This window comes from Lontra canadensis, unplaced genomic scaffold (genome assembly GCF_010015895.1).
Source record: "Lontra canadensis isolate GAN:19392208 unplaced genomic scaffold, GSC_riverotter_1.0 scaffold32, whole genome shotgun sequence".
Classification (NCBI taxonomy): domain Eukaryota; kingdom Metazoa; phylum Chordata; class Mammalia; order Carnivora; family Mustelidae; genus Lontra; species Lontra canadensis.
In genome coordinates this window covers 19,528,430-19,547,923 of record NW_022631026.1, presented here as the reverse complement: position 1 = coordinate 19,547,923, position 19,494 = coordinate 19,528,430, and the positions used below count along the sequence as shown (strand labels likewise).

Here is a 19,494-nt window from a genome sequence, read left to right as displayed (position 1 = left end):
GCTTGTGTTCCTTCTCTCGGGCAGAGGGAGAGGGCGAGAATGAATCCTAAGCAGAGTCTGAGCTGGGCATGGAGCCCAACATGGGGCTTGATCCCATGACCCTGAGATAATGACCTGAGCTGAAGTCAAGAGTCAGATGCTTAACTTACTAAGCCACCCAGGCTCCCCTGATCTTTATGTTTTATGTATCTCTCCTATAAGCAGTGTAAGCTAGATTATTTAACAACAGCAACAACAACTATTGTCTCTGCTTTTTCACTGAAGAATTTATCCTGTTTAATTGTTTTTATGAGTACAGAGGGATTTCACATTTTCTTCCATCTTGTTTTGTGCTTCAACTGTGTCCTTTCTCTGTTGTTTTTTCTTCCTTTCTTATCTTCCTTAGATAAAATGAGTTTCCTTCCTTCTGGTCCATTTTTCCCTCTTCTTGGTTGTGAGTTCTATATTCTTTTCCTGTTCTTTTCGTGGCTACCCTAGAAAGTCTAACATCAATTAAAATGAAATCCAGAGCTTATCAACATTTACAACTTATTCGAAGCAATACAGGAATATTAGACTGTTTTAGAGCACCTCCCTTATGAAATACATGCCATTTTTAAAAAAAGATTTTATTTATTTGACAGAGAAAGACACAGAGAGAGAGGAAACACAAGCAGGGGGAGTGGGAGAGGGAGAAGCAGGCTTCCGGCTGAGCGGGGAGCCCGATGTGCGGTTCAATCCCAGGACCCTGGAATCATGACCTGAACCAAAGGCAGACGCTTAATGTCTGAGCCACCCAGGTGCCCCAATACATGCTATTTTTAGTATTCTCTTTTTTAACATCATACATTAGACTTAAGAATGCTTTCGTATGGTCAGTTTTTCTTTTGTCTAACCTATTTGATTATAACTTTATTTGCTTTAAAAATTTAAATCTAAGTTTAGGTGGAGCCAGTCATGTGTTCCTGTTTCCCTTTGTGGGATTTTTTTTTTTTCCTTTTCTTTCTAGTTCACCCACTGAAAGAGTCACCATTCTGTGGTCTATACCTTCTTCTCTGTTGGGACTTCTGGCTTCATCTCTGGTCCCCAGGATTTCTAATCAGACAGCCAAGAAAAAAAACAAGGAAGTCATTTATGTTTATTTTTGTTACTTATTCAGACTCCTATTCTCTTGAAACATTTTGGTTCTTAAAAGTTGTTGTAAAGGAGCACCTGGGTGGCTCAGTTGTTAAGCATCTGCCGTAGGCTCGGGTCATGATCCTGGGGTCCTGGGATCGAGCCCCGCGTCAGGCTTCCTGCTCGGTGGGAAGCCTGCTTCTCCCTCTCCCACTCCTCCTGCTTGTGTTCCCTCTCTCTCTCTCTCTCTGTCAAATAAATAAATAAAATCTTAAAAAAAAAAAAGTGGTTGTTAAGGTTTCAGACAATTCAGAAAAGTTACTCTCCTTACATTTACTAGGTTTGTTACCTCTTCTCTTTCTCCTTCTCTCCTTTTCATCTCGTTAGTTAGATGGCTTTTTAACAAAATATACTTACTGCCTTACACCTTCTGAAGGTGTGCCAAGCTCCTCCACCGAATCCTGTGGCTCCCTATAGCCTGCAGTCTGGAATCCTGTGCTCTGTCTGAAGAAGGCATCAACATGTTTGTACAGGGAAAGGAGTTGGTTTCACCACTACCTTTATCATCTCCTTGTATTAGCTTTTCAAAATTGTATAGTTTGTGTAATATTTTGACTTTACTTAGTATGTTTTTTGGGGAAAGCAGATCAGTCTTTTTTTTTTTTTTTTTAAGGGTTTTAATTTATTTATTTGACAGGCAGAGATCACAAGTAGGCAGAGAGGCAGGCAGAGAGAGAGAGAGGAGGAAGCAGGCTCCCCACTGAGCAGAGAGCCTGATGCATGGCTCAATCCCCGGACCCTGAAATCATGTCCTGAGCTGAAGCAGAGGTTTTAACCCACTGAGCCACCCAGGCGCCCCACAGATCAGTCTTTTATATCAGCAACACAACTTTCTAATGTTCAGTTATCTATTCATTCAATAAATATTTCAGGTGCTGGTTTTATTACGTCCTAGTTTTGGGCATATAATAGTGAACAACACAACAATTAAATGGTCTCTACCTTCGTGAAACTTATTTTCCTAGAAATGGAAATAAGGAATGATAGGGCAGTAAGAGCCATGACTGGGGATTCCCGGGGGGTCCAGGAAGGGAACTGAAAGGAAGCGATGTGCAGGCTGCGTCAGTTCAGGGTTGTGATGGAGAAAGGCTGAGCTGTGAGCAGCACTTACAAGGCTGAGATGAGAGAGCTCGGCGTGTTTGGGTAATTATATGTAGCTTGTACTGATTGCAGGTAGGTGTGAGGTAAAATTTGAGAGTTGCACGGGCCAGACCTTGAAGCTGAGTTGGGTAGTTATGTGTTTCCCAAACCTAGCTTGATTATAGGACTTTCTGGAATGAAGGTTCCAGGTTCCTCTCCAGGAGACTCTGATAAAAGCTTCTGATACAAGCAGATACAATAAAACCCTTGCATTTGACTCTTTGCTTTCCTTGGGATTTGGTTATACTATAGAAGTTTTTATCCTATTCTCATGAATGAGGAGAGCCATGATACAGAAAGAAGGGTTAACCCTTTCTTATCCTTTCTCTGTACCTCTTGGGTACTCAGTATTTTTAGATTGTCTCCTGTCCGTCCAGGAGCTTCACTGGGCTCTCCCCCGTCACTAGAGTTCTGCCTGTGTGTTTAGTTAGGACCCTCAGTACCATTTCTTGATAAGCTTGAAATATACTGTCTGACACTAGTATTAAAGTGACATTTCCGTGTATTTCTTACAATGAAATGTTCTCAAAATGAATGATAATGGAGTGGAGAGTCATCTTTTCTAGTTCATAATGCTCAAAGGGATAACATAATCAGTTTCTTCACTGGGGGCTTTCTGTTCTATTTTTTATGTGCCAAACTACCACATTTTTTGATCAGGAAATTGACATGACACTTACATAAGGGAAATTTTTTAAAAAGGGAGGCTATTCTTAGAGCAGTGTATGAGGATTTTCCTTATAGAAACCAGGAAAGATGACTGCTTCAGAAGAAGGTAAATGTATGAGAGAAATGACAAAGGAAAACAGAGTGATACTTGATTCTTGACTAGCATCTGGAACTTCAGAGTGGAGATTTCCTGCAAACTAGGCTGGAGCTTGTGGGGTTTCCCATTTTCCTCAACTAGTTCGCTTTGGACTTGTGTGATATTTGCCATATTTCATTTTGCAGTACCCAAGTCTGACTTAACTGTACTGGAGGAAGAATCTGCATAGTGAGTTCTGTGCCACGTGCATGGACGCTCCACTAGCGAACATGGCCCCAAAAATGTCGTGTGGTCTCATCCATCAGATTAGCGCTCTTTCTGTTTGGTTAGTCGGGGATGGGACTTTCCCAGCTGCTCATCACTGATTTCCTAATATTTCCCAAAGAAGAGGTACAGAAGGAAAAATTCACCATGGTGATGAGTGTTCTCCCTCGGGGTTTTTGTCCGGCTGGTAGACGGGATAATGTAGGCAGACCTGCTGACCTGGAGTGGTCACGTAGAAAGTGCGCCTAATGCTTCCTGACCCCTTTAGTCTTCTCAGAAGAAGGCCTAGTTGACGTGTGACGCGGGGCCCCTGCCTGCGCCGTGGAATGGTCACTTCCTAGCGCTGAGAAACGCGGGGGTCAATCCCACTGAACATCTGCTGTTTGTACTTTTTTCAGGTGCTCAGAATTTTGATGTCATACGACTATCAACTTATAGAACAGCTTGCAAACTACGATTTGTACAAAAACGATGCAACCGTAAGTCATTTCAGCTAATTTCTATGACAGCTGGATAGTGCACTCAGTAATATAAAATAAAAGGTTTTAGTATCTTTTAGTCATATTGTAATGTTGGTTGAATTATTTTCGTCTTAAGGGTTTATTAAAATGTAAGCTTTGTCATGGAAAAAACTCGTCTTTTACTCTGTGTGTCCCTCAAAATATTTACCAAAATTCAGTAATGTAACTGGTTTTGAGGCTGGCATAGTATTAATGTACTTTAAGTGAAAAGAATTGATTTCTCCTTCTCACTTGTTTTAAATGATAACTTTAATACAAAGTATTAATGTACTTTAAGTGAAAAGAATTGATTTCTCCTTCTCACTTAAATGATAACTTTTATACAAAAAGAGGAACTTTTATACAAATTATTATACAAAATAATACAATAATCAGCTTCAGGAAGAAAAAAACAATATTTTGATAGAGGTGTAATAAGTTATTTTTCTCGATTAAAATAAATACAGCACGAATCAGCCTTTTCTATAATAATTATGAGAATTACTACTTATAAAATAAATAAAATATGTGTGTGTAAAATCTTTTTTCTCTTAATTTCCATGAAGATAAACTAACTTATGACAAAATAATTATACTTTTCTCATGTGTGTGTGTATTAATGAAGAACTGTTTTGTATAATGGAAAGAACATTAGCTTTAGAATTGGAAAAACCTGGGTTTTAGTCCTGGTTTTTGGCATTTACTACAAACATGTCTCTGTATATCTAAATACTTCCACCCTACTTTAACTGTTATTCAAAAATCTTAGCATAAAATTCTCTCTGGAGGATTTACCATGCTGTCCTAGACTGAGGTCTCTGGTTTCCTAAAGCATTGTTTTTCAAATTATGGGTTGTGACCGATTAATGGTTCATGAAATCGTTTTGAAGAGCTGTAGCCAGAATTTAAAACATGCAATAGAGAAAAACAGAGAAAGAAAAAAAAAAAAAGCACAGCACAAATTATGTGGTAAGTCTAAAAGTACTTTGTGGAAAAGTATTTTTGTTTTTTATATATCTAGAAGAATATGTGTGTGTGTGTGTGTGTGTGTGTGTGTGTGTGTGTTTTGATTTAAATATATTTCTGTGGGTTGCGGTAAAAAAGTTTGAAAACCACTGTCAGAGCAACTACCATTTTAATAATTCTTCCTGTAATTATTTTTGGGAAATAGTAGTCTATGTGTGGAGTGTTGAGAGCCTGAAACCAGTCTACTGGCATTAGTAATGTACAGTAAAAGATGCATTATTCTGGAAGTTTTATTTTGTTACATAGGATTCTTTAATCAGATGGAAATTTTTTGTGTGTGGGTGTACAGTTTAAGCAGGAGCAAAATGTCAGTATTGTCCAAACGCATGTTCTATGGTCTCTACACTGTTTATTGAAAAAAAAAAATTCTTTTTCTTCACTGCCCCCAAATCTTTCCTCATACAAATTAGGAGAAATATAAAAGAATGTTCATAGCAGTTTCTGTATATGAGAGGACCTGCTTTTGGACTCTTGTCTTCCACTGGTCTGTTTGTCTATCCTACCAATAACCACTATTACAGCTTTATAATAACTCTTTTTTTTTTTTTAAAGGTTTATTCATTTATGGGGCGCCTGGGTGGTTCAGTCGTGAAGCAGCTGCCTTCATCTCAGGTCATGATCCCAGAGTCCTGGGATCGAGCCCCACATCGGGCTCCCTGCTCTGCAGGAATGCAGGAAGTCTGCTTCTCCCTCTTCTCCCCATTTGTGCTCTCTCTCACTATCTCTGTCACTATCTGTGTGTCTTTCTCTCAAATAAATAAATAAAAATAAAATCTAAAAAAAAAAGATGTATTCATTTGTTTGAGAGAGAGTGAGATTGTGGGGGTCTTGGAGCAGAGAGAGAGGGAGAGAGAGAATCTTAAGCACACTCTGTGCTAAGCAGGGAACACAACTCAGGGCTCAATTCCTTTTTTTTTTTTAAAGATTTTATTTATTTATTTGACAGGGGGACACAGCAAGAAAGGGAACAGAAGCAGGGGGAATGGGAGAGGGATCCCAGAACCCTGGGATCATGACCCAAGCCAAAGGCAGACACTTAAGGACTGAGCCACCCAATTCCAACCCTGAGATCATGGCTTGAGCCAGTATCAAGAGTCAGATGCTTAACTGACTGAGCCACCCAGGCGCCCTGCTTTATAAGTCTTAATATCAGATAGAGCAAGTCTTCCTACTTTGTTCTGTTTTTCTTTTTTAAATTGGCCTTTTACATTTATTTTCATATACATTTTAAAATCTGATCCTCAATTTCTACTAAAAACAAAATGAAACAACTCCTGGGATTTTTTTCCATCTTTCTTTTTTTAAGTACAATTTACATATAGTAAAATTTATCCTTTTAATGGAGAGCCCTGTGGCATTTTGTTGGGACTGCACTGAATCTATAGGTTAAGTTGGGGAAAACCAACATATTTCCAATTTGAGATTACCTTCTATGAACATGGTATATCCCTCTATTTATTTAGGTCTTTAATTTCTGCCAATTATATTTATAGATTTTTTTTTTTTTTTGTAGAGATGTTACACTTCCTCCATTGGATTTATTACTATATCTTTGATGATTTATGCTACTATTACAAATAGTATTTTAAAATTTCACTTTCTGTTAGTAATGGAAATACGGAGACTTTTATATCTTGACTTGCATCTAACAATCATTCTAGACTCAAATATCAATTTTAGTAATTTATCTGGAGAATCTGATTTTCTATGTGGAGAATTTTATCATTTCTGAATAATGACAGTTAAGTTTCTTCATTTCTGAAACTCACATGGCTAATTACTGCTTGTTTATATTGGTTAGGACCCAGAGTACAATAGAAATGATGATAGTGGGCATTGTTTTTTTTTTTTTAACCTTTAAAAAAATGATTTATTTATTTATTTATTAGAGAGATAGAGCATGATTGTGTGAGCATGCAGAGGGGCAGAGGGAGAGGGGCAGGGAGAGAATCTGAAGCAGACTCCTCGCTGAGCATAGAGCCTGACATGGTGCTCGATCTCACGGCCCTGAGATCATGGCCTGAGCTGAAATCAAGAATTGGATGCTTAACTGACTGAGCCACCCAGGCGCCCCATTTCTTTCTTACTTTTCTTTTTTAAGTTGACGTATACAACATAGTGATTCTACCACAGGTGCAGCTACCCTCTGTCCCCGTACAGTGCAGGACAGTACCATTGACTGTGTTCCCTGTGCTTTCCTTTGTATTCCCATGTATTATTTATTCCCTAATGAGAAGCCTATGTCTCTCATTTCCCTTGTTCCATTTTGTCCATCTCTCTCTCTCTCTCCCTCTGGCAACCACCAGTTTGCTTTCTGTATTTATGCACCTGTTTCTGATTTTTGTTTGTTCTTTTGTTTTATATATAAGTGAACATACAAGTGGAATCATATGATGTTTGTCTTTCTCTGACTTACTCCACTTAGTGTAATACCCTCTACATCCATCCATGTTGTTGCAAATGGTAAAATCTCATCATTTTTTATGGCTGAATACTATTCCATCCTGTATACGTACCACATCCTCTTTACTCATTTGTCTATTGATGGACACTTGGATGCTACGTATATTGGCTAATGTAAATGAACAGTGCAGTAAGCAGACAGGTGCATACATCTTTTCGAGTTAATATCTTCATTTTCTTTAGGTAAATACCCACTAGTGGAATTACTGGTTCGTATGATAGTTTCATTTTTAATTTTTTAAGGAACCTCCATACTGTTTTCCACAGTTACTGTACCAATTTACCTTTGATAGTGGGCATTTCTTATCTCATTCACAATATCAGAGGAAGGACTTTCAACATTCTATTATTAAGTCATATGTTTGCCACAGTTTTCTATAAATACCCTTAATCAGATTAAGGACATTGCCTAGTACTGTGTGTTTCTTCATTTCTGAGTGTAAGGTTTATTTGAAAAGTGGTCTTTTTGATGATTTGTAATTTAATCTCATTTTAATCAGATAGCATGGTTAATATGACTTGAATCCTTTGACATTTGCCAAAATTAGCTTTATGACTCAGAATAAGTTCAATTTTCACACACACTGTTTGTGTTCTTGAAAGTAGAGCGTATTCTCTAATCACTGGGGGCAGGATTTCATACAGTGCCCATTACGCCTTCTTCACTGGTTGTAATGTTGAATTGTCTACATCTGCACTCTGTACCTTTGCTCTATCGCTTACTAAGAGACATGTGTTAATAGCTCCCACTAAGCTTGTGAATTTATCTCTCTGGTGTTCTGTTATATTTGACAATATAGCTTTTGTAGGGGAGGCAAGACCTTACCTCTACCCTCTTAGGGTCTCTGGTCATACCTGAGAGCCAAATTGTTATAAGACAGATTAGCAGAAGAGCACACAGATTTTTCCATGTACCTGGGAGCCCCTATAGCAAAGTGAAGACCCGAAGGAGGGATGAGGCCTAAGTGCTGATATACTAGGGAAGAGGGAGTAGCAATTGTGGAAAAGTAACTAAAATATATGGGGAGTCTCAAGGAAGATAAGGGTTATTTTAATAAAATCTGTACAGATTTCTCTTGGCCTTGATTCACTGTCTCTGGGAATAAGAATGTTTCTTTACCCTTGGAATAGAGAAGGCATCTTTCACTTGGGAGTTTGTTTCCTGCTTTCAGGAAGAAAAGAGAAGTTCGGCATGAACTTCTTGATACAGGCTGTTTTTCAGGTGTCAGAATTGCTCAAAATAATCCTTATGCCAAAGTGGCATATTTTTGGATCTTCCTCTGCCACCCTTCACCGCTCTGTCAGATGTAAATAAACAAAAAGGTCTTAACACCTTTCTGATGAATTAGAACTTTTAAATTGTTGACCGTTCATTTTCTTTGTTTTAGTCCACCTGGTTGATATCTGGAACATGATTGAAGCCTTCCGAGACAATGGCCTTAATACACTGGACCATACCACTGAGATCAGTGTGTCCCGCCTCGAAACCGTCATCTCCTCTGTCTACTACCAGCTGAACAAGCGCCTTCCTTCCACTCACCAGATCAGTGTGGAGCAGTCCATCAGCCTCCTCCTCAACTTTATGATTGCTGCATACGACAGGCCAGTGCTTGGCATGCTTCCTGCATTTTCACAATGTTTGTCCCTTCGTCCTGCTTCTTCCAGATTGCCTTGCTGAGGGTTGTCAACTTAGAATCACAGTGACAAGGAAAATTATTCCATATAAGTTCCTTCTAAGGACTGGTTAAATGCCAGAGTGACTCACTGTCCTAGGGCGTGTCACATAGTAAGCGTTATAAAATTATGGAGAATCACAACACTGAGACATGTTGTTTGGTCATATTATAGGTCCCTTAGTGTAGCTGCTCTCTAGCCAGAGAAGTATAGCTAAGCTGTGAATTTGATTATGAGGCTTTCTATTGGACCTTAAAACTGACCTTTCTTTTCTCTGTAATAGTAAATGCCCCTTGACTCTAATCTTATTTTCTTCTCGTTATGTTTAGGATACTATTTTAATTTTTTTCAGTGCAGAACATTGTGTTTACACCTTGTAATCCTGGATGAAAACTATTTGAATGTACTCCAAATTAAAACAGAAATGATTTGCTGTATTTGTATTCATGGAGAATGAAGTTGGTGTTATAAGAAACAAAAAGAAATCATAAGTGATGGAGCTACAAAAGTTAATGTTTATATTCCAGGAAGCAAGAGTTTAGATTTTTGATTTCTGCTATATTGTTGATCATCCGGTTTGGATGGGTGAATTCTTTCTGCTTCATTTTTTCTCTCCGTAAACCTATTTTGATTTCATACATTTGTAAGATGTTATTCATTACACTTTATAATATTGAAGACTCTGTGAATTAATTGTAAAAGTCTGCAGGTGTCAAAGCCAAATTGCAGTGTAGGCACTCACTAAATTCACATTTTTATTTTTATTATTTATTTATTTAAAGATTTTATTTATTTATCTGGCAGAGACACAGCAGGAGAGGGAACACAAGTAAGGGGAGTATGAGAGGGAGAAGCAGGCTTCCCACTGAGTAGGGAGCCTGAGGCAAGGTTTGATCCCAGCACCCTGAGATCATGACCTGAACCAAAGATATATGCTTAAGCAACTGAGCCAACCAGGCACCCCAGGAAATTTGAAATTTTAAAACAAAAGTCCACATGAGACACAAGTTCCAGAACTTGAATGTCATTTTTTTAGTAATTTAGACTAGTGAATCCCTAAGGTTAATTTTATACTGTTCAAGGAATGAGTCTTTTGATCCAAAGACCTTAGTAAAAATGGTTATTCTGTGGTGAATAAGCAGCACCTTATCATGACACTAATTCACTGAGTAAATCACTTCAGGGTTGTACAACACAGATAAATCCAATAAACAATCTTTTTTACTAAATCAGAGATAAAAGTCATCTTACTGTTTAAAAAATCTTACTGTTTAAAAAAAAGTCATCTTACTATTTTAAAAGAGATTATAAACTTTGATTCCATACTCATGTCAAATAAGTTAAATACTATGGCTATGGAAGGAAGGAGAAGGAAGAGCAAAGAGACAGTAAGAGACAACAGGAAGACCAAACTTAGGAGCCGAAGGTGCAGAGGAGTCCTGGGACGTAGTCCCAGACACCTGGACACATCCAGATAGAGACAAAGGAAAAGAATAAGCAAACAGTAAGTTATATGAAGACGAGTCAGTAGAGCAGCACACCATAGAGAACTAGGGGGAAAATAAAACAAACAAAACAAAACTGAAAAAAGATGAGTGAGTTAAGAAGAGGAAGGACAGTAGTATGTCAGTGGTGAATTTGGTAATTCTCATGTCATATTGTATTGAAAACTTTGCCCATGGGCATCAGAATCAATCCTCACATCATTGCTAACCTTGAACTCTTATATATATGATAATATCTTATTTGTTCTTCAGTAATTTGAAATTGGCTTTTATGTACTGGTAAAATGAAAGGATCTGGTTATTGGAATTTTATTTTTGAAAATTATAGCGTTTTGTTTTGAAACATTTCAAATATTAGTCTATTCATTGGCCTCTTTATTAGGCTTGAGAGTCCCTTTGATATGTAGAGTATCTAGTTATTGATTTTAATTAGTCTTCTTGGGATTTTGTATTTCATAATTCCTTTTTTTTTTTTTAAGATTTTATTTATTTGACAGACAGAGATCACAAGTAGGCAGAGAGGCAGACAGAGAGAGAGGAGGAAGCAGGCTCCCTGCTGAGCAGAGAGCCTGATGTGGGACTCGATCCCAGGACCCTGAGATCATGAGCTGAGCCGAAGGCAGAGGCTTAACCCACTGAGCCACCCAGGAGCCCCTGTATTTCATAATTCTTGAGTTAAAGTTTGAATGCAACAATTATTTAATTATTCTTAAGTCCCCTAACCTCTAAATTCACAGTCAAATTTTTAGTCAGGTTGTTTCCTGGTTATTATGGATTATAAGACTATAAAACTACAGTGAGAAACAAATAGGATCTAGACTTTCTCCCTCAAGTATGTATTTCATTAGGAATTAACTTATTTTAATGCCAAGGATTTAAAATATTTTACATTTGACAACTAAAAACACAGAGAACAATACTATAAGCCTCTCTGTGGAGGACATCAGTAAAAGCTACGAAGAATAGTCAAAACATCAGGTAGCCTCATTTCCTTCTTGCTGGGCCCACAGCATGACAGGATCGGTAGTCATGTGGTCTGGTACCGTCCGAAGGTGCGACAGGCAATGCTGCGATCAACTGTTTCTTCTTCTTTTTTTTAAATATTTTATTTATTTGGCAGACAGAGATCACAAGTAGGCAGAGAGGCAGGCAGAGAGAGAGGGGGAAGCCGACTCCCTGCTGAGCAGAGAGCCCGATGCGGGGCTCGCTTCCAGGACTCTGAGATCATGACCTGAGCCGAAGGCAGAGGCTTTAACCCACTGAGCCACCCAGGCGCCCCTGTTTCTTCTTTCTTTAAGAAGAAGGATACTGAGGGTGCCTGGGTGGTTCAGTGGGTTAAAGCCTCTGTCTTCGGCTCAGGTCATGATCCCAGTATCCTGGGATCGAGCCCCGCATCGGGCTCTCTGCTCAGCAGGGAGTCTGCTCCCCACCCCCCTCTCTGCCTGCCTCTCTGCCTACCCGTGATCTCTCTCTGCCAAATAAATAAATAAAACATTTAAAAAAAAGAAGAAGAAGAAGGATATTGAAATTCCCAGGATGAGGGACAGGAAATCTCCTTACCCTTCTCCAGTCGAGCCAATTTCATTGTTCAGGGCTTGTGATTCACAGACTCCCCTCTCCACCCACCCCCGACGTGTGCGTAGGGTTGGTGTCTTTCTTGCCGGCAGTAGGGAACCTGCTGTGGTGGGCTCCCGCGGCCACAGGAAGAGGGGCTCCCCTCGCTGAGGGGCCCGGAGGCGGGCCAGCCCTCCGTCTTGCGGGCGTCAGAGCTCTGGCTTCGGTTCTTCTCTTCGTAGCGGGCGTGGTTTTGGCCCCTCTTCTATCAGCTTCATCCTTTTGCTTCTTGGGAAATGCCCGCTGTTGGCGGCGGCGACCCGCTTCCCCTTTCCCGTCGGGGTACGGGAGACAGCCGGCTTCTCTCAACACCAGACGGAGGCGTCCGAGCCTCCCTCCAGACATGCGCGTTTGGGCCGTGCGTGTGTCGGCCTTACGCTCTGGAGCGCAAACGGATCAGGGTTTGTGTCTCTGGAGCAGAGGGTGATTGAATTCTCCCCCTCACGGCTTGTTGCCTCACGGTGGGGGGTGGTCGGACTGGCTGTGAGGGAGACGGCCGCGTGTCCCCCTCGGAAGTCTTTGCAGTGCGTCACCAACCTGTGGCTCCCTTTGCTGTCAAATGGGCCCCGCTCTTCACCCAGCTCCCAAGATCTGAAACCTGTAAGACTCAGACCCCTCCTTCTTCCTCCTCCTTCTTCCTCACATCCATGCCAGTTACCAAGGTCTGTCACCTCTACGTCTTGAATCTCGATTCCTGGTGCATCTCTCCGGCCCCACAGCTACTGCCCAGCCCAACCTCTTCCACCTGAGCAGCTGGCGTGGCCTCTAACCCATCTTTCGGCTTGTGCTTTCTTCCCCCATCCGTCCTTAGAAATAATGAACATCGTGAGCTGCACTATCTAACCTGGGAACTTGAACATGAGCAGTAACTTACCTCTATCTCTCTTGTCCCATCCCACTGACCGACACGTAACCAAGGTAAACCGAATTCTGATTTTGTGTTATCATGTTCTTGCTTCTTAAAGAACAGTTTTGTCCACATAGAGAGACATTAGCACAGTATTGTTTCATTATAATTATTTTTGCTAATTGTGAAAATAAAGTCACGCTGTCTGTATTATGACCTGACATTCTTTATGCAATAATAGCTTTTCCACATTTGTTCATGCAGCCTGCAGCTGTAGTTCGGTTATTTTCACTGTTGCCTAGCGCTCCGTTGTGTTACTGTACGTTCTGTGTTCTCCGGGTTCTGGTTCTGAGAAACAACACTGTCCAGCATGTTCTCATATGTGTGTCCTGGTGCATGCGTACAGGTGTTCGAAACTGCTCTCTTGGTCCTAACCTGAGGAATGGAGTTGCTCATTGGTAGGGGAGGTACACGAGATTCAGCTTTAGAGGACAGGGTCAAATTATTTGAACAAACTGTACCCATGCCTGAGAGAGCCTCTCGATCCACATTGTTTCTGTAAGCCTTACAGTTGTCAGATTTTTTGGTTTTTGCTAAGTGACATCTCACTGTTGTTTGATTTGCATTTTCTTGCCTCTCCAGCATGTCTTTGTGTGTACCTTGGCCAAATATATTACTTCTGTGAAGTGCCTGTGTGGTCTTTTGCCCACTCTGGTGTGTTGTTTCTTCTTCCTGTGGTGGTTTTAGGGGCTCTTTAGAGCCTCCTGGTAGCAGCCCTTTCTTGCTTATCTGTGTTGCACGTATCTTCTCTTTGTAGCTTGACTTTTTACTTTTCTTAGGATATCTCTTTCATAAAATGTTTACTTTTTTAAGTTATTTTTTGATTTTTATTTTTGGGGGGAAGGTGGGGTCAGGCAGGGGGAGAGACAGAGAATCGTAAGCAGGCTGCACACTCAGCGTAGAGCCCAATGTGGGGCTTGATCTCATGACCGTGAGATTATGACCTGACATGAATTCAAGAGTCAGGCGCTTAACTGACTGTGCCACCCAAGTATCTCTCTTAAAATGTTTTCTAATGAGAAACTTCAAATATATACAAACATAGAAAGACTATTATAATAAAACTCAAGGCATCTATCATTCAGCTTCAGTAATTACAGTACATCATTGATCTTATTTCATCTGTGTCCCCAGGCTCTTCCCCTCACCCCATCCCCTTTCCTTGGCTTCTTTTGAAACAAACTCAAGTGTCATTATTTCATGTGCAAATATTCTAATGCACACATTCTGTGCACATATTCTGTTTTATAATACTATTCCCCCCGCCCCCAGGTTTTTGCTCTAATAAATTATAGTGCTTGGAATGTAGTGAAATTAGACTTTAAATGGAACAGACCTATAAAAAATCTTACATCTAATGAAACTAGGTTTGGATAAAATCTTCAAAATACGTCATTGTTGAACATGCCAGTGGAAGGCACAAGGTTATTGTTTATCATCTAAAATATCACTTAGTATAAAACACTGTTGCTACTTAGAACAATCTAAAGACTTCTTTGGTGTAAAGAGTTTTATGTGTATAATTTAGGATGGGTCAATATGGAAAAATTTGCTGTGTAGTTTGGAAATACGGCTAAGAACTGTTTTTGAATCTTGCTTTAGCAACTTAATTTGGGTATATTTAAAAGTTCCATAAGTTTCTCTTAATACTAAATGCTAAAAACAAAACCATATACAAAAAGCAAAACTAAACAATTTCATTTTTTTTTAAAGATTTTATTTATTTGACAGACAGAGATTACAAGTAGGCAGAGAGGCAGGCAGAGAGAGGAGGAAGCAGGATCCCTGCTGAGCAGAGACCCCCCCCCCCCCGATGCAGGGCTCGATCCCAGGACCCAGGGACCATGACCCGAGCCGAAGGCAGAGACTTCAACCCACTGAGCCACCCAGGCGCCCCAACAATTTCATTTTAAATAAGTAATTGTACTCCTTAAATTCTGAATATGCCCAGCTAGCATATAATGGAATGGACGTTGCTAAAGAAAAAATATTAGGTAACAGTCTTCCTCAATAGTAATTTTTAAAAAATATTTTATTTATTTATTTGACAGAGATCACAAGTAGGCAGAGAGGCAGGCAGAGAGAGAGAGAGGAGGAAGCAGGCTCCCCGCAGGGCAGAGAGCCCGATGTGGGACTTGAACCCAGGACCCTGGGATCATGACCTGAGCCGAAGGCAGAGGCTTTAACCCACTGAGCCACCCAGGCACCCCTCATTAGTGATATTTAAACAAAACTATAATATCCTGGGAGGCACAAATACTTCCTGTATTTATGTACAGTATTTGCTCTTATCTCTGCTCGTAGTCAAGTACAAGTAGGAGAGAGTCGGGCTGAGAGGGAAGAGCTGGATGCCCACAGTAGCAGCACATCTCGCTCTTACGAAGATGGAAGCACAGCTCTTTTAGGAAATTTCCAGGGGCTGGTGGGGAATGAGGTGTACAGGTTTGGATGTTTTAAAAAGGTGAAGTCCTAAGGGGAAAACTAGTGTAAAATGGAGAGAAACAGCCGCAGGGTGGGGGGGGGCGGAGGGGAGGAGGAGGAGGGCAGCCCCCTGCCTACTCACATCGCCGCCGGGTGGCTGTCCTGTGGTGTCTTGTGATGTCACCACCATAGTCCCAGGACTGGGTGGCAGGATTATTCAGGGACCAAAACTGAGTGAACTTGAAGTTCACTTATTACTCTTCCCATCACTTACTCTTTATTTTGTAGTTTTTCTTTCAAGAGAAGTCATGCATTCATGCTAATTTTCAGAGAATCTTCTTGATTTCAGGATTGCAGACCTGCAAAAGGGCTTCACCATTAGTTACTATTTCAGAGAAAAAAATCATTTTTGCTTATTATTTTTGGCCTTATCTTACTGTTTCCTTTTAACACTTTTTTTTTTTTTTAAGAAAAGGCAAGAAAGGACACACTTTATCTGAGTGTGATTTTTTCCTTGCCTTTGTTTCTCTCTGAAAGTGAGGAGAGAGGTAGTAACAGAGACTTCTCTAGTCCATTCAGTACCTCCAAATTAATTTGATTAAGACTCCGTTTTCATCACGTAACTTCCCATCTCAAGAACCTTCTAAAACTCCCTTTGGTTTTTGAATGAGATTCCTACTCCTCACTTCTAATGGCATCAGTCCTTAATTCCCTGCTCATACCAAGCTCTAAATAAGCCACTTGAGGCACTTTTCAATTTTTCCAACATGACATACTCATTTCTTCCTCTAAGCATACACACACAGCCAACCCCCAGCCCACTTGAATTTTTACCTACTGTGTAGCCTTAAAATCACCAACACCATTTTCATTCCTTAGATGACCTACAGCGTTCATCTCTATCATTATTTTGACCTTAAATTATAAAATGCTCTGAACTGCTTCATAAGTATAGGAATAAGATTGAAAGCCCTTAGAGCAGAGATTCTACCTTATGTTTCTTTGATTCCTCAATAAACACAACGCTAAATTTTTAATAAGTATTTGTAAGGTCGAAATGAAAATTAGCAGGCACTCTGTGATAAAATTGAATAATATTGTAAGTTGATTTTACTTGATTAAGCTGTTTGACATTTGCCAAATGGTTGCTTGATTTGCAGTTGATTATTGCATAATCCATTCACTGTGAAGCTTTGTAAATTAAGATTAATTGGAAAAATATGAGTTTCTGAGCGTCAAAGAGAAATGCTCTTATTACTTTTAACTACGTGTGATAATTGGACTGGTAACAGTGTTTCTAAAGTAGAAGTCCCTTTTTGTGCGGGAAGTACTAATTTATGGTTGGTTTGTTTGTTTGTTTGTTAAAGATGTAGAAACAGCTTGTTTTCTTAAGTAAAAAATGCTCCCCTAGTCTTGTTTTCAAAAGTATTAATTTAAATAGCAAGTTCTTATTAGATAGTGCAAAGCTGTAAACACCATCCAGATCCCGTTAACTCAAATATTTAAAAAAATAGGCAGAATTTGAGACTTTGTGAAACTGAAATGAGCAAACACCCGTCCAGAGGGCACAGGTGAGGACTGTAGAGGTTCTGAAGGTACTTGCATGTTAAAACACAGCAATGTTTATTCAGGGTGACTCACTGTCTGCTTAGCTTGGCACAGAGCTAATCATGGTGTTTTCTCAGTATTGGATAAGAAGAACTGTTTTTAGAAGTCATGTGCATGGTTTATTGTCAGACTGTAAAATGATAGGTCTATAGAAGTGAATCATGCAGGTAGGTCTGAGAAAGAGAAGCATGATGTTTCTTTTTGAGGGAGGGTGCTCCCTGGAGAGACCGCTTGGGTGGGGTTAAAATAACAAGTTTCTTCTCTCCCATCATCCTCAACAAACACTACCTGTTTGTCCTTTCATTTTAGTATCTTTATGTAAGGGTTAATATTCACTGTTGTGTTACTTATTAAATATTGACCTACTAATCAACTCTGCAGCTATCATAGGCCAGATTTTAAGTTGAGCCACATTTTTTTTTTTTTTTTTTTTTTTTTTTTGGTGATAAAATCTGGTTAAATATCTTTTCTGCATTCTGTTTGCAGAGAACTGATTCTGGGATGAACTTGGACTTTACATTGAAAGGACTGAAAACACAGATGTTGGTGAGGTTATACATGCCACAGCCAGGGGCAGTTAACTCTTCAGTTTTAAATGTAACTTGACTAGTGTATACAGATTAAATTCAGATGTCTGGTGGGAAGGATTGAGAATGAGTTTTTCCAAGAAGAATCAATTAGATAAAGGATGTAATCACAGGGTATTCGGCTGCTAAGTGGCTGCAGTCCTTCTCTGCCGCCTCTAATTGCAGAGCAAGAATGCAGGAGTGCTAATGCAACAGTAGGAAAACACAGTAAAAGGGACACTTTTCCTTTGCTTTGTCTGGGGGCAGCTATGGGAAGTTTTATTCAGGCTTAAAGGCGACAGAGAAGCTTCAGTGCCAAGAAAAGCATTCAGAGCAAAGGAAAAAATGCTGACGTGTGGCCTACAAAGCAAACAGTTGAGAGGAAGGAGCTAAGACTTTTTCTATTTGAAGAGAAAAATATAAATAATGTGATTTCAGGAAGAATTCTGAGAAGACCCCTCACTAATTTTATTAGGTGATTAGATTTTATATAAGTATCTTTAATGAGTACTTAGAGTTTCTTTAACTATACCATTTATTAATTTGCTTATATCAATATTTCCTTTGAAAGGTGAATAAACCTTTTGATGCTTGAAACTCTGAACCTAAAGTTGTAAATGATGGCAAGCATTTGTAAGTGGGGAAGGTGAGTTTATCGTTCAGACCTGAACCCACTGCCTCATTTTGGGGGTGCACAGTTATGTACTTCTAGACAGATTCTTGAGCACAAGAGCTCAGTAAACATCATTCCCAGTTCTTTCTGTCTTCGGGTCTTCATGATCCTTAATCTTAATGCCTCTCCTTTCTCCTTACTTAAAACACCCTAATATGCCTGTATATTCTCTTTATCCTGTTGAGTTACCCACTGACATGTGCATATATAGCCCCTCACCCTCCATAAAATATACACTGCTAAGCACACATATGTTTGCACACCCCAAAAATACATGCAGGCAGAGAGAAGATTCATGGTGTGATGGGTGGGAGATCACGTGTGGAGATTGCTGTGTGGCTCTTGTGAATGGAAAAATGGTTGGAAAATAGATCTGAGAAACGATGAGTTGAGGAACCACACATTACTGATAAGAATTAGTTGAGGGGTGATGCACTCTTCCATTAATACACCTGTGGACTGCTTGATCTGAGACCAGCCATAAAGACTATTTTTTAAGATTTTATTTATTTATGACAGAGAGAGAGAGTGAGGGAACACAAGCATGGGGGAGCTGGAGGGGGAAAAACAGCTTCCCCGCTGAGCAGGGAGCCCAATATGGGGCTTGATCCCAAGACTCTGGGATCGTGACCTGAGCCAAGGGCAGACGCTTAACTACTGAGCCACCCAGGAGCCCCGAGAGTATTAATAGTACTAATGAGTGGAAAAGGATACCAGTGCTGATTCAGGTCAATTGAGAAGGATAACAATATCCAAACGAATATTTGCATTTGAGCTGAGTTAAAGAATATTTGAGGAAGAGATGAGAGGTGTTGTAAATATTAATGTTTCTAAAGCATTTTGAAGATTAGGAAAAAAGTGTTATTATAATAATTTTCAGAAGTGAAGGTGTCATAGTACCCAGTACGCCCTGGCATGTGGCATGTATCAATGGGGACTGTGGGTTAACTCTTCAGTAGCAGAGTTGAGTTTGCCCTGACTCTTGCCAGAATGCTGGGCTCCGCCACACTCTCCTGTTTGCAGGAATGGCATCAGGTGCTTCTTTGCAGCAGGAATAGGTATCATTTTTGTCTTTGAAGGAAAAGCAGGAGATTTGGAGTTAGAAGGAGTTATACAATCACAACATGATTTATTCTTTCATCTTTTATTATGTCCTTTGATTTATACCTGCAAAATAAAAGCTAAAGTCTTAGTACCGCCTTCCAAGTTGTG

General features: G+C 39.9%; 1 protein-coding gene across 6 annotated transcripts in view; it reads left to right on the top strand.

The window, feature by feature from the left end:
• The window catches only part of DTNB (dystrobrevin beta), a 231,742-nt gene that overhangs the window by 32,640 nt on the left and 179,608 nt on the right, over window positions 1-19,494 (top strand). For all 6 annotated transcript variants that reach the window (XM_032866980.1, XM_032866979.1, XM_032866978.1 and 3 more), the window contains 2 exons: window positions 3,724-3,804; window positions 8,703-8,916. In XM_032866980.1, coding sequence (XP_032722871.1) covers window positions 3,724-3,804; window positions 8,703-8,916 — 295 coding nt within the window. The remainder of the gene's footprint in view (window positions 1-3,723; window positions 3,805-8,702; window positions 8,917-19,494) is intronic.